The following is a 12,230-nucleotide window of genomic DNA, read 5'->3' as shown; positions in this document are numbered from 1 at the left end:
ACACCTGATCACACAATGACAAACTGAGCTTTGTGTGATGCTTAAAATGCTAAATATTTACATTGGAGGCTGATTTCAGTTGTTAAGGTAGAAACCTGATTAAAAACTTACCTGCAGTTTGGCACGGGACTTAGCCGTACCTCCTTTGAACTGTGCCTTTAGTGAGTGACTGCCTGATCCCAGTAATGAACAGGCAATTTAGACTCTGTTAGAGTAACTGTCACATGACTCAGAGGCATGGCGAAAAGCTCCAGTTTCCAATTGCTAACTTCTATTCTAGCATTGCTTCTGAGGAAATTAACCTGGTTCTGTTAAGCTCAGGGTGCATTCTGAGGTATGAATCCCCAAGGTTTTATTCATCCACCCCATAAACAGCATTATAAAATGACAAATGCTCCTGCTGAAAAAAAAAAAAAGCTTCCACAACACCTGCATATTCTGTACTCTAGTTTCTCTAGGATAGAGCCTAATTTAAATGGCTCTGAAAAACCACACAGAGAATTTCCAAATGCATGTTTTCAGCAGCAGTGATCATACTAAAAAAAATTATGTTTTCATTCACCATCAAAAGTCTTTATACATTTTGGATAACACTGTCTTTGAAGAGTGTAAACAAATTCCAGAGCAATTGCTATTAGATTCTGTGAAATGTCCAAATAAATGTTCATCAAATTACTTTTAAAGGTACGTCTCTATTGATGGCTGGGAACTCATCAAACGAGGGGGGCAAAGATGCACCCTACCAACTCCTATGCATCTTCACAACATCTATTAACATTTTGCAAAGAATCCTACAACACATTAGTCATTCATTAAAACTGCAAGCCATGTTACAACCCGTTTCAACAAGTATATTTTGCAGTGCAAATCTCTTTTAGGTTTTGTTACTTATCAATATTTCTAATTATTTATATGCCCACATCTTTAAGAGGAACATCATGTTCAAAGACTTGGTATGTGCTGCAACTCTAACAGACCCCACATTTTTAATTTGATATCATTTGGGGAGGATTCTTGTTTCAAGAGAAAAAATAATAATAATAAAAAATCAGAATTCTCTGCACATTCCTTCTGACTTTAGCCATGGCTAAACACTGTATAAATGCAGACTCACATACAGTGAAATCCTGCCTTTCATTTCAGCAATGGCAGGTTACTTAAAAGCAATATTCTTCCTGGTACCTTAATTGAGGAAAGGGAGCTCTTTAGCTGCTCTAGGATTGATCACCGCTCCAGGTTACAGAAGAGGGTGAGGAACACAGAGCTACCCACCTCTGCAGAAAGTGCTCCTTACCTGGATTAGACAGAACAGAACCCTGGTTGTTTCAACAATTTAATTGTTGTTGTTGGTTGTTTTTTTTTTTAGGGAGCTGAATCAATTTATTTCTGACTCTACTCCAGTTCATTGGAAACAGCAGCAAAGCCAGTTTCGAGATCACTTTTCCTTTGAATGACAAGGTTTCCAAAAAGCTTTGCTGCTGTTCTGCAGCCCTCGTGGGCAGGCTATTTTCTCACTGGAAAGATTTCTTGTCCTATCCCACCTCCTGGCTTCCAGGATCAAGTTAGCCATTACAGCAACTGCAATGAAATATGCCCCTCTCCCTGTTCCCAGGTCAGCGTCTCATTCCTTGGGGTTTCTCTCTTCCCGTATGCATAGCTCAGAGCTTATCGCTGACCGCTGCGTGAATCCAGCCTCTTTGCTCAGAGCGCCTGGGAAAAACCCATGGCTCTGGTAACGCTGCTGCCACGTTATCCTGCCCCTTTCACAAACTACAGAGGCTTCTGAATACAGGAGGTAACTATGTTCTGTGGTGAGCGGGAAGTATTGGGGAAGGGTGGGGGGTGGAGATCAATGGATTTTTTTGCCCCTACATTTTTAGAATGCCTTTCTCCTACACAGCTTCCCTCAAAGCAACCTTTCAGATTTCTTCTTAAAAAAAAAATCAGATAAAAATACAGAGGCAAATCCAGGGAAACATGAATAAGGTAGGAAGGGGGGTTAGCAGCGACGTGCGCGTATTCCCTTTTTGTACACAATCACTACAGGACCAGTAGGAGGGGAACTGCTCGGAGGTTCTTTGCACACTCCTATTGGTCAGCCGGAGGGACAGAGGATACGCCCTGATTGGCTTATGATGCCTTCCGGGAATCCTAGGCTTGCACAGGGACACACGTGCAACGGGCAGAGCGCTGGATCTACAAATTGGGACAGCGAATGCAGATGGGCTTCAAACTGCCTTACACGGGAAAGCAGGTAGAGTGCAGCTGCGTTCAGTTTAATCAGTTTACCCTTCAGGCGCTATTAATCACTGCATTTACCGTAGTGACACATTATGGTTGTGTCAGGGATATATTTTATTACAAAAATGCAAAAGTATCTCTATTCCATTGTGTTTATTTTTCAAAATCAAAGACAGCGTCAGAAACAGTGATATTCAGAGATGATACGAAAGTTTCCCCCAATATTACTTTCTCCTTACAAGGAGAGATTCGGGGACCTCCTCTACGGAGAGCTAAGGAGAAGGTAAAGCCCAAAGGAAAAAAACGTGTTAAGCACTCCCTCATTCCTGGTAGTTTCTCTAACTGAAGGGCCAAGATTCCATCTTCCTGTTCTTTTCAAATTAGCATAGAGTTGCCCAAAACCTGTAAGGCTGATTCCTCATGACTTTTTTTTAATTATTTTTTAATTATTTTCCCAGCAAGTGTCAATATGGTGAACACAGGGAAAACATTTTCAGGGAACAATAGATGGATACATTACAACAATACAATACTACAGGGAAAACACTTTCAGTTGTAAAGGATTTCTTGATGCCGTTCACATTCAAACTGCTGCTGTAAGAAGTAGCAGTGGCCTTTTGCTTAGGTGTGTTAAAAGAGAAACTTCAGGAGAAGAAGGTAAATCAGGCGCTACTAGGGATGGCTACAGAATCTGCAGATTTAGAAGCCAGCTGCTCCTGGATGCTAGTAGCCAAGGAGCAAGACTGGGGTGGTGGTGGGGGAAGCACCCTGTCACCTTATTACCTGTGGGAAATCTAAAAAAAAATCCTCTGCCTTTTCTTAAGCTTTCAAACCTATTGACAAAGGTTGGTAGTAGCCCCACAGACACTCCAGTGCCAGAGAAAATGCTGGGATGAAGGAAGGAGAGCGAATCTGCACACCTACTGAGACACCAGCTGAGATGCACAATGCTGTCATGCCAAAGGCAATTCACAGAATTATGCCACCTGCCTCTGTGCCCTTCTGATTAAGGACCAGATTGCATAAAGTAGTAGTAAAGCATATGTAAATGTGTGCCGATAGTACATAACTGTGCATTATAAATTCAGCACCACTGCACCACCTCTTTTGGGGGAGATGGGTGGTAGCAAAATTTGAAAAATAAATGTGGGAATTCTGGCTAGGTAGCAACACTAGTCTGTGTCACCTTCATCAAAGAACTGATCAAATACATTTTGAACTTCTGCAAGAGAAAGAGTGGTTATGATTCTTCTCTCACTGATTTCCTGTCACCCACTTCCCATTCTTACAGCTCAGCTTCAAAGATTTTTAAAGCACCATGAAGACTGTTGCCATTTTAAAGCCATCCACCCCTTTTAAGTCTGAAGCAATATCAGCTTTACAATACTGTCTTAACACAGTCCATGCTAGCATTCCTTAGGGCACCTTGGGACCATAAAAACCAATGAAAAATGTTTAATCTCCTGTCATACTCACGGTCATACCAGCCTATCAATTAATAAGGAAACATCCAGGCTGCTGCATGTAAACCTACACATATCCCAAATCCCATTTTGCACTCTAAATCCAGATCTCTGCACAGTCCCACAGGCTGTTTAAGTTTAATACTTTAGCTCAGAATATCAGGTTATCGCTCAGGCTAGTTGTTGCTAGTCAGCCGGGACTCCTGGTGACTGTGGGGACAAATCCTCACAGTCTTCTTGGCAATGTTTTTGGAAGTGGTTGCCAATACCTCCTTCCTAGGGCTGAGACACGTTGACCGGCTCAAGGTCACCAGCTGGCTTCCGTAGCTAAGGCAAGACTAGAACTCATGGTCAGTTTCCCTCCCAGCTTCTAATCCAGTGCCTTAACCACTGGGCCAAACTGGCTCTCATCCCTATGGTCAGGCCCGTACAAAGTAAACAATTCAATCAGCTTTAAATAACGGAGCTGGACCACCAGTACCAGAGGCTAGGCAGCAATTGCTTTTCATGAATTAAATAGACATAACTATTTACATATGTATAGAACTATTTAGAAATAATTTAGAAAAAGAGAATTTCACTGACACCTACATTTTACATGGACATCTCTGTTCGTAGTGCCATTGTATATTCAACTGGGAAAGGAGGAAAATAGTGTTGTCAATCTAAGGGTTCTAAGCTAAAAACCAAGCACCGCAGCTCCTGAGCTACTGCATCTGGCTGAAGTGGGACATGAGAAGGCAAAACCCTCTAGAGCAGTGTTTCTCAACCTTGGCAACTTTAAGCTGTGTGGACTTCAACATGGCTGGCTGGGGAATTCTGGGAGTTGAAGTCCACATGTCTTGAAGTAGCCAAGGTTGAGAAACACTGCTCTAGAGAATTTTCAGACAACAGGAGTGAGCTCTTTGGGAGTGGGAATGGGGTTATGTGTTAATGCTGACTCCTGTACAGCTAAGATGCATATGACACTTACTCCTATTCATGATGCAATAAAAGACTGTGTGAAAATAATAATTTGAAAATATTTTGACTAATGAACATGTATCTGATCAGTTGACCAGCATTCCAAACCTAGCATACATTCAGATTAATTTTAAAAAGGAAATTTAAAAATTGGGGAAGCAATTAGCATAAGCAAAATTTATCTCGGGGCCAATGAGAATGACATGCAATCGTGTCTTTCTCATTGGCCCGAGATAAATTTTGCTCATGGCCCAAATAATACATTCTACCTCTTTATGTAAATATGAAATCTATTTACTGCTCCTTTTAGTTTGCTTTTTCATTTTACCTTTTTGTGTGTGCCTTTAGTGTGGTGCCACTAAAATGCTGTTTTATTTTCATATAATTTTTGGAAATCTTCCAACAGAATGGAAAGTCATGACTTTGCTACAATTATCTCAAAGCAAAATCTGTAGAGAAATTTGCCTGCATATGTTGCCCCTTAAAAAATAAATAAATCCATTTATAATTTTTGGAAAAAGCAGAAATCCTGAAAACAATAAAAATTGCTTTTTTGTGGGTTGATATGATTACTAATAACAAACGGAGGATGATATAATCCAGACCCTTTACAAAAATTTTAAAATAGAACTATAATGCAATAATAACCTCATCCAGAAGCACCCATGGTCAGATTATAATAATAAGACTTTTCCCATATGAGCAATTGAAGACTGGAATAACTACAGTCCAAACTACCATTCTTATTTTTACCACTTAATAGTTGTAAACAGATTCTTTACCATATGGTCCAAGGTCAGGAAAGCAGCAATCTAACTCATGTATAAAGAATCACAATGAAGAAATATGCCAACAAAATGTCTAGATTCTGAGCATTCTATACACACCATAATGCTACACTGCTGTGTTTTTCAATTGCCAATGAATACACATTCTGCTCAAATAACTCTGTATTTAGGATGGGATAACACTCCCAGAAAAGATCAGCTTCTCATCTTGGAGGCATTTTCTGCCTTTCATTGACACGCACAAAAAATAGTTAAGACTGCTGTGCCAGTTACTGTCATTTCATCCTAAAAAGAGGTAACTGACCAGTTATTCTAATGAAATACACTATATTTGTATGTATGCCTGCACAGAAATATCAGTCCCTAATCAGCATTGACTGTGGGATTCTCTCTCACAAATCCTTAAAAGAATTTTCAGATCTTAAAAACTGCTGAATTCTAATAACTTCCCAACCTAAGCTAAAGGGTTTGCATGACACATTAAACCTGGCTGGAAGAACTGAACACACATGCCACCTTCTTACTCCAAACCTTTATAGCTCCTTAATCTTGGTTGTTATCCCTTCTACAGTTAAGTGCATCATGTGGGTGAGAAGCAGCTGCTACTTTGGGTTAATGCTAAGTGGAATTTGATATTATGGTTACTTGTAGGTTTTGAATTCTGGTTAATGCTAACTAGAACAGGTGGCCATCCTGCATTTACCATGCAAGAGTCACTGATCATGGTTAAGGCACCAAACTGGAAAGGACTAAGGGCAGGGGCGCAACTGGCGGTTGGGGGGCAAGTGGGGCATGTGCCCTGGGCGCCATGCTGGTGGGGGGGTGCCAAAATGACAAAATCCTCCCTCACCAATCCATAGGGGGGCACGGAATCCATGTTTGCCTCGGGTGACCCAGACCCTAGTTGCAGGCCTAATTAAGGGTAAATCAAACAGATAGGTGTAATATATCAGGTAGACAGTCAATGCTGATTGAAATCTTTAAAGCCCTCCTGGATAAAAGACAGGATATAAACATCTGGCTAAAATTCTCAGTACCTGAGAGACTACATTAATGCCTGCCTGATCAGTAAATCAGCAGCTAAGGCTCTTTCCAAGTGAGGTGAGGCAGATATTGGTCAGGGAGATGACTGCTTTAGCAATGGAGCTGTATTATGACACTTTCTTCCCAAGGAAGAAATCCTGCCAATAGACAAAGCACTTTGTTGGTTTCCTAATGCTTTTAAAATTATTACATTGTTTTATTTTTACAAGCTACAGTATTTATATAGTTGATGCTTACTATTATTATTTTTGTCTTAACACTTTTGTGAACCACTGCAACCAATACAAATAAACAATTAAAGGGATCCTTTTATCCATGTCGCACAGCCTCGTGTGGCACAGAGTGGTAGGCGGCAGTATTGCGACCGAAACTCTCCGTGACCCAAGTTCGATTGCAGCAGAAGCTGGATTCTCAGGTAGCTGGCTCAGGACGACTCAGCCTTCCACCCTTCTGAGGTTGGTGAAATGAGTACCCAGCTTGCTGGGGAAGGTGACGACTGGGGAAGGCAATGGCAAACCACCCCGCTCTATAGTCTGCCAAGAAAACATCGCAAAAGCGGTGTCCCCCAAAGGGTCAGACATGACTTGGTGCTTGCACAGGGGACCTTTCACCTTTTTTTATCCATGTGGTCTCCAAAATATTTCTTTCTATACATCAACTGCTTTAAAACGCAACATAATTATGCAATTTCATTTATATTTGATTTCTTGATTGAACCTTGATTGACAACAGGAATACAAAAGATGAGATGGCTCAGAAACCTTTCAGACAGAAAACTGGGAACTCTAGTTTGAAAAAGGAAACTGAGGGGGAACATGATGGACCCACAGATACAACCATGTATAAAGTTACACACCGCCTGGAGAAAGTGAGAGGAATAGGTTTCCTTCTTCTCTCAAAACAGTAGGTTTGGGGGTCATCCATTTGAGCTAACTGAAAGGCAATTGAGAACAAAAGCAAGCATAATTAACTATGGAATTCTTTACTGCAAGACGTGGGGATGACTACTAACTTGGAGGGCTTTAAAAAGGGAGTGGATAAAATCATATAGATGATAGGTGTATCATGTGCTCTTATTCCTGAGATTTATATTTCATGGTGAGGAACAATATGCAGTCTCCAAATACCAGTTGCAGTGGAACTATCTAAGGAGAGGGATATGTCTCCACCTCTTGCTCGCAAACACCCAAGAGATATTTGGCTGGCCAGTGTGAGAAACAAAATGCTGGACACAAGATGGTTCTGGCTTGGTCCAATACATGGCTAATGTTATATTTTAACCTCTGGGAAGGATCATCATAGCCAGCTATACCACTAAAAAAATCTGGCCTGTCCATCTACTTGAATAATTAAAATATGGTGGGGGGGGGGGGTTGCCATGTTTAAAATAATGCTTTGCTCTTGTCCCCAAACTTCTGCAACCATTTGTGTTATGGTTCTGGACATCGCTCTTGGTCCAATGTTCAGACATGAACTGGTGTGTTAGTCTCTGAGCTTAATATGAGAGTAACAGCAAACTAATCTTTTGAGTTCTTTGAATGAAGAGTATAAATTTGATCAATTCTAATAAACTCCTGTCTTTACAGATGGCTGCTATGAAGGGATGAGAATTCATCAATCTATCAGTACCAAAATGAAATTAAACTTTAAAATATTGATTACGGTAAGATAAAATGTGTAAGCTCTTTCATAGTTTTTTGAAGAATAAGCTGGTGGCATTTGAATTTATATTGTTTGATTTTAGATGTAAGCTGCTCCAAAGATCACTCCTGAAAAAACAGAGTATAAATATTTTAAAGAAATAAAAGTATGGAATAAAATAAAAGCAAATCAGCAGTCCAACAAATATAATACACCTCTAAATAAAACACTCATTTTCTTGTATTAGCCAAAGAACACAGATCCTTCATTTCACTCGGATCCATCTGTACCCAAAGGTCAGAGCCAAGTTACACAAGCACTCCTTCAAGGTCCTTCATGTATGTTGTTGCAGTTCCTTTCAAGAGTTACACAGAAAATACCAAACCAGAGCACAAGTAAATAAGATGCCTTTTTTGTAAATGTATACCAAAAGGTCATTTAAAAGTAAACCAAAATAACAATATAAATCATAATTAAATACATACTTACTGATGTTATTTTGAAGTTTTGAAGAAGAGATGTAGTAAGCCACTTGCCAATCTAAGGTAGTGTTATCCAAGGAGGCAAATTCTGAAACCATAAAATATAAATCAGATATGTATTTCACCAGAGTTTTCACACAATTTTAAGCTGGAGCAGAGAACTAAGGTGAACAAGTAATACTCAGTAAAAAAAAAAAAGAACCGTGATAGGAGCTACCCAATACAAAATGTATTTCTTAAGTGTTTTACTCATGTATGTAAATAAAACTGTCAATTATACATATGAATTCTGCAGTCCAAAAAGTCAATACATTAAGCTCTCTAAATTTTAAATTGAGTCATTATGAAAGTACATAGAAAGCTTAGTTTGCTTGGATTCTTAAATGTAATAGTCCTCAAGAGACACACATATTACTCAATTATCTTACATTTCAAATTTCAGTCCAAATTTAATTACCACTTTGTAATGTCTTGATAATGTCAAGTTTAAATTATTTTAAGGGAAAAGATCACAACTCATTTTTGTAGCATCTAAATGCTATTCTTCAGTCAAAACCTTGTAGTCTAGAAGTGTATCTTGAGCAGATTTATAGGTACATTTACATGCAACTTAGATATGCCCACTGACCCAACAAATTGGACTATACATTTAATAAATAAAATAAACATAATATCAAAAGTTACAGCAGTGTTAACACGTAGAATGCTCCTTCTTCCTGAAATTCTTTTTCCTTTATTCCTACTATTTTTAACTAAAATTTAAAGTTGATAAAGACTGCCAGAAAAGTAGCATGCAGGCTGCTAGTTAGTTAACTTGATTTAGACAAAAAGCTCAGTTAATAGAGATTAGCAATGGGAGAGAATCAAGTTTTTTAAAGAAACAATATGTTTAGGATAGAAAATGAATTCCATCATTTACAGATTGATTTTTCTAAATATCAATTCCCCAAGTTACCAGACTCAATTAAGTAGCTTAGGATAAGACATACCTGCCATAATTAGGGGTTGTTGGTTTTTTTTGCTTACAGTGAATAGGACAGGGCTTAAATCCCTGCTACTTGCCTCCCTAACTATTAAGTACCCAGTTTCAACTGAATACTTGGCAGTGTACTCATACAAAACTGACCCTAGTACTTTGAGATGCTTAATTCACAAGCCAAATTTGTATTTCTAATCACAGTACATGTCAAAAAGCTATTTCAGAAAACTGTGCATCAAAATGAATTTAACACCCTTAGTAGCCTTTGCCCTGCCTTATCTGGTTGGACTTTTGTTCTTGCTTATCTTGCCATTTATATTCCTTATGATCCAAACAAACAATTCCCTTTTCCATCCCTAAAAGTACAGAGAGTTCCAGACCTAATGAATGGCCTGTTCACTGAGACTACAAGATGTACACATAAAATGGGGAAACACTGATAATTACAATGTTTTTCCCAATAAAGCAGATAAATGAGTGCTCAGATTATACACAATTGACTTTTACATTGAATATACGAAGCTGCCTTACCACTTACTCAGATTATAGGTTTATCTAACTGACTTGAATATGGCTTACCCTGACCATGCTGATTTCGTTTTTCCTTTTCTTTACACAGCTTACTGGAAAAGATTACTAGGCCTTGCTCATTTGACATTATATTTACATATAATAAGCATATAACATATCCATGACAAGGACAAAAGGGGGACATATAGTACTGGCACAATTGTGTGCACACTAACAGAATTAGAAATTCATTGCCTATTAAGTCATGTTGTAAATTTTCAAAGCAGCAAAGACCCAGAACCCCAATAGTAAGCAGACTGACTAGAGATATAATAAATCATAGATTTAATTGTCAGTAAGGTAACGTGGAAATCCTTTGAGACTCTTTTTTTTTTTTGTAATAGTCAGAACCATTGGACTGGTTCCAATATTTTCAAATAAGCACTCTTTCTAAAGCAGTGCCTCCCAAAGCTGGGTAATGCTGGGAAGTGCTGCTCTAAAGGAATTACAAGAACAAGGGAAACTCTGAAAAATTTGAAAACCTTAAAAAACAAAATTTGGATCGCTTGCTGGGCCTATTCTAAATTGCTGGTGAAATTCAGAACCTGAACAAATTATCAGTTATATGAGTAAATGGATGAAGAATTTAGACAGAATCACAGATAAGCAAAACTAGCAAACAAACAAAAACCTAGACTGGCAAAGTTAAATGCCATATCGTACACTGATTATGGGCTTGATTAATTCTTCAATTAATATGCTGTCACATTTTATATCTGATTAACTATGGATTACAAATGGAAATAAATAGGGAAAAGATCCAAGGTGGATTTCTGAATGTCTTCTGAATAACTGTCACTCTTTCATACCATCTCCTACTAAGGAACTTGACAGCCAACACCAAGGTTCCATGAAAGAACTGTATCCCATGAGCTATGCTACCTGTATAGATTCATAGAGACTTGCTTTTTGGAAGTCTTGCTAATTTATGGAAGGCAGGGGACAAGACAACCTCCTACACTAAAATCCAATTACTTTTTACAGCATCCTGCTAAACTGTTTTAAAAGAGTTTTAAGCTTCTGCATCAACCCTGCAGTATTTTTCCAGCCCTTGTTTACAAATTGGTAACAGCCAGACACATACAGAATTAGAAAAAGGAGAAAAATTCCAAGATGCCAGCATAAATGTTTAAGGGTCTAGCAGTGAGACTTAGTGATTTTTACATCCCTGAAGTTCAAATCTAGAGGCTAAGTACATACACGTTAAAGTTTAGTGATGATCCCATCTGCTCCAAGGGCAGTAACCTCCCAGAAGTTTGAAGTGTCTCCAAAATAAATTTGAACTTGGAGAAGTATCTTTCAGAAATAAAGAAGATTTTCCTGAATGTTACAACAACCTATCCTGCAAAGGAGCATTAGTCACTCGCCAATATTTAGTGTGGGAGGAGAGCATGACATAGAACAAGGCAAGTCTTGAAACAACCCTGTCTAAAAGCTCGTTTTTACAGAATTTGAGTAAATTATCAGATGTCTTAGAATGGCAGAAATACAAGATAAAAGAAGTCTGCTGAAAGGATGAGAAGCAAAGTAGCACCCCTTGCTCTACTCCTATCTTATCCTTAAGTGGCTTTCAGTCTATTCACGAAATCTTCCATAGAGATTCCACCCTTTTTTTTCTATCTGTGGCCAAGCAATCCTTCCAATTTGGAACAAGTGTTAGCCTTTGGTGTCAATCTTTTGCAACAACAACAACAACATAGTTTCCAAATGGACCCAAAGCCAGAAACAAATAGACTTAAAGCCACTTTAAAGAACCTGTGTGGTAGTATCTGAGCTACAGAACAAAAGTCAAAATGAACTATGCATGTTTAAGGGCTAGTGTTGTTGTTTGGCCTAGGCTGCTTGCTATTAACTCATTAGGTGGTCTTTTCCTGCCCTCAGTCCACCGATCTGCAATATTAGCCCACCAAAGAAGGCTGCTGAAAACTGACATACATCTATTTAGCACTTTGAATGCTCTATTCTGTATAGGTATCAAGTTATTATTTGAATTGTAAGACAGCACCCATCCAACTCTTAAATCTGAGAAGTCTTAGCACATAGGTTACACTTCTCCCTT

At 38.7% G+C, this 12,230-nt stretch overlaps 1 protein-coding gene across 2 annotated transcripts in view; it reads right to left on the bottom strand.

Annotated features, from left to right (window-relative positions):
* VDR (vitamin D receptor) overlaps positions 1–9,090 on the bottom strand; it is an 83,750-nt gene extending 74,660 nt beyond the window's left edge. The window contains exon 1 of one of the 2 annotated variants that reach the window (XM_063293804.1): positions 8,630–9,090. In XM_063293804.1, coding sequence (XP_063149874.1) covers positions 8,630–8,720 — 91 coding nt within the window. In that variant the 5' untranslated portion in view covers positions 8,721–9,090. Of the gene's footprint in view, positions 1–111; positions 339–8,629 lie in introns of those variants that run through there. The other variant, XM_063293805.1, reaches the window with a different exon arrangement.
* Between the last annotated feature and the right edge of the window lie 3,140 nt (positions 9,091–12,230).

This window comes from Candoia aspera, chromosome 2 (genome assembly GCF_035149785.1).
Source record: "Candoia aspera isolate rCanAsp1 chromosome 2, rCanAsp1.hap2, whole genome shotgun sequence".
NCBI lineage: Eukaryota > Metazoa > Chordata > Lepidosauria > Squamata > Boidae > Candoia > Candoia aspera.
Note: the sequence above shows the minus strand (reverse complement) of the source record. Positions and strands in the feature narration are given on the sequence as shown.